We start from the raw sequence: 2,123 nt of genomic DNA, 5'->3' as shown, positions 1-2,123 counted from the left end.
CTCCAAGGGCAGCATCCCTGGCTGTCCCTGGTCCCACACGGTGCTCCAAGGGCAGCATCTCCCTCACCACGCCCGGTCCCACACACGTGGGCCCACCCCGTGGTCACTCACCGGCGCGAAGTCGTCGGGGCCGCAGCGCCGGCCGCGGTAGCGGCAGCTCAGCAGCATGTCCTCCAGCCGGTGACAAGTGCGGTTCAAAAACCCAAACAGATTGAGGGGTTCCTCATCCTCCTCCCAACCCTCCTCATCCTCCTCCTCCTCCTCCTCCCAGGGGCCGGGCAGGGCCGGGGCCAAGCCCAGCTCGGTGCCGGGCTCATAATTGACCAGCGGGGCCAGGTAGAGCAGGTCGCGGCGGCTGAGCTGCGAGAGCCGCACGCGGTTGACGTTGCAGAGGGTGACGGCGGGGAAGGTCATCTGGGGGCTCTGCTCCTCGCCCAGCAGCGTGACGTGGTGGTGCTCCAGGTAGCAGGCCACCCGGTCGGCCACCTGGTAGAGGAAGGCCGAGAGGGAGAGGAGGAAGGCCAGAGCCCAGAGCGCCTGCCGGGCGCCCAGCCCGCCCTCCACGAAGATGTGGCTCAGCCCGTGCAAGGTGCAGCTGCTGGCGAAGGCCGCCAAGTCCGGGGCTGCCCCTGCATCCTCATCCTCCTCCTCTTCGTCCTCCTCCTGCCCATACAGGAACTCGTCCGCTCCGTCTTCTCCCTTCCCGGTGTCTGCGGCGTCCTCGGGCCCTTCCTCGCTGGAGAAGGAGACGGTGCAGAATATCTGGAGGGGCATCGTCCGCTCTGGGGGGGCCCAGATCTGGAGAGGGGGGTCCTGGCCCTTGTCCAGCCACAGCCTGGGGGTCTTGGGTGCTGGGTCGGTTCCTCGGGGTGCGGGTGAGAGGGACAGGGAAGGAGGGAGAGTGAAGGGGAAAGTCCAGAGAGGAGAAATGGAGAAGGGAAAAGGAGCAGGAGGGAGAGAGAGGAGCCGAGGGACGCTCAGAGGGGACGGAGAGAGGAGGGTATAAGAGGAGCAGGAGAAGGGAAGAGAATTGAGAGGTGACCAGGAGGGAGAGAGAGGAGCAGAGGGACGCTCAGAGGGGACAGAGAGAGGAGGGTATAAGAGGAGCAGGAGCAGGGGAGGAGGAGGAGGAGCAAGGGGCGGTTCTGCGGGCTCCCCACGTCCCCTGGGGACCGGCGGCTGCCAGGACAGAGCAGAGACACCCCCGGCTCCAGGAGCACCTCGGGAGCTCCCAGTGCTGCCCTGGGGGGCTGCAAAGCCCCGGGAACAGGGGGGTCTGCAGGTCCCACGCCGTGTCCTCCGCCCTCCCTGCATGGTCTGGCCCTGGCAGCCCCAGCCAGTGCTCCCTGCTGGGTCCAGGCTGTCTCTGGAGCTGCCATATGTCGGGCTCTGCGAGCTCCTCCTCGGGCCAGCAGGAGCCAGAGGTTTTCCCAAAATTCCCGTGGTGCTGTGCTGTTGCAGAGCGGAAGGATGGAGGGGTGCCCGAGCTCTCACCGTGCTCATCCCCAGCCCTGGGGGCTCATCCCTGATCCAGCAAATCCGACATTCCAAGCGGTGTGGGGTCCGTCCTCCTCCAAGCAGGGATGGTTCTGGGGAGATTTGGGTGTTGTTCTGGTCACCCAGTGCCGGGTGTGTCACCTCCTGCTTTGGATCCCAGCTGGGCACAGGGAGCCACTGCTTCCCTCAGGGAATGACATCCAGGCCTCGTGCTGATGAACTGGCTGGGCTGGGAATCCTGGAGAGCAGCCCTGGTGCAGGGTGCTGGGATGGAGCTGGTGGCCAGACTGGGAATCCTGGAGAAGTAGCTGGGATGGAGAAGGCTGGGCTGGGAATCTTGGAGAGCAGCCCCTCTGCAGGATGGTGGGATGGAGCCTCCATCCAGGCTGGGAATCCTGGAGAACAGCCCTGGTGCAGGGTGGTGGGATGGAGCTGGTGGCCAGGTTGGGAATCCTGGAGAAGCAACTGGGATGGAGCTGGTGGCTGGACTGTGAATCCTGGAGAGCAGCCCCTCTGCAGGGTGATGGGATGGAGAAGGTTGGGCTGGGAATCCTGGAGAGCAGCCCTGGTGCAGGGTGATGGGATGGAGCCTCCATCCAGGCTGGGAATCCTGGAGAGCAGCCCCT

At 65.4% G+C, this 2,123-nt stretch overlaps 1 protein-coding gene across 3 annotated transcripts in view; it reads right to left on the bottom strand.

Moving 5' to 3' along the window:
• ASIC1 (acid sensing ion channel subunit 1) overlaps positions 1-2,123 on the bottom strand; it is a 23,475-nt gene that overhangs the window by 6,505 nt on the left and 14,847 nt on the right. Inside the window, exon 1 of one of the 3 annotated variants that reach the window (XM_027699057.1) lies at positions 112-928. The exons of the other annotated variants lie outside the window; for them this stretch is intronic. Coding sequence (XP_027554858.1) covers positions 112-774 — 663 coding nt within the window. The 5' untranslated portion in view covers positions 775-928. Of the gene's footprint in view, positions 1-111; positions 929-2,123 lie in introns of those variants that run through there. 3 annotated transcript variants of the gene reach the window in all.

The sequence above is a fragment of the Neopelma chrysocephalum genome, unplaced genomic scaffold, assembly GCF_003984885.1.
Source record: "Neopelma chrysocephalum unplaced genomic scaffold, ASM398488v2 Primary Assembly neopelma1_136, whole genome shotgun sequence".
Classification (NCBI taxonomy): Eukaryota; Metazoa; Chordata; class Aves; order Passeriformes; family Pipridae; genus Neopelma; species Neopelma chrysocephalum.
The sequence above is the reverse complement of the archived record's forward strand: the minus strand, read 5'-3'. Positions and strand labels throughout refer to the sequence as shown.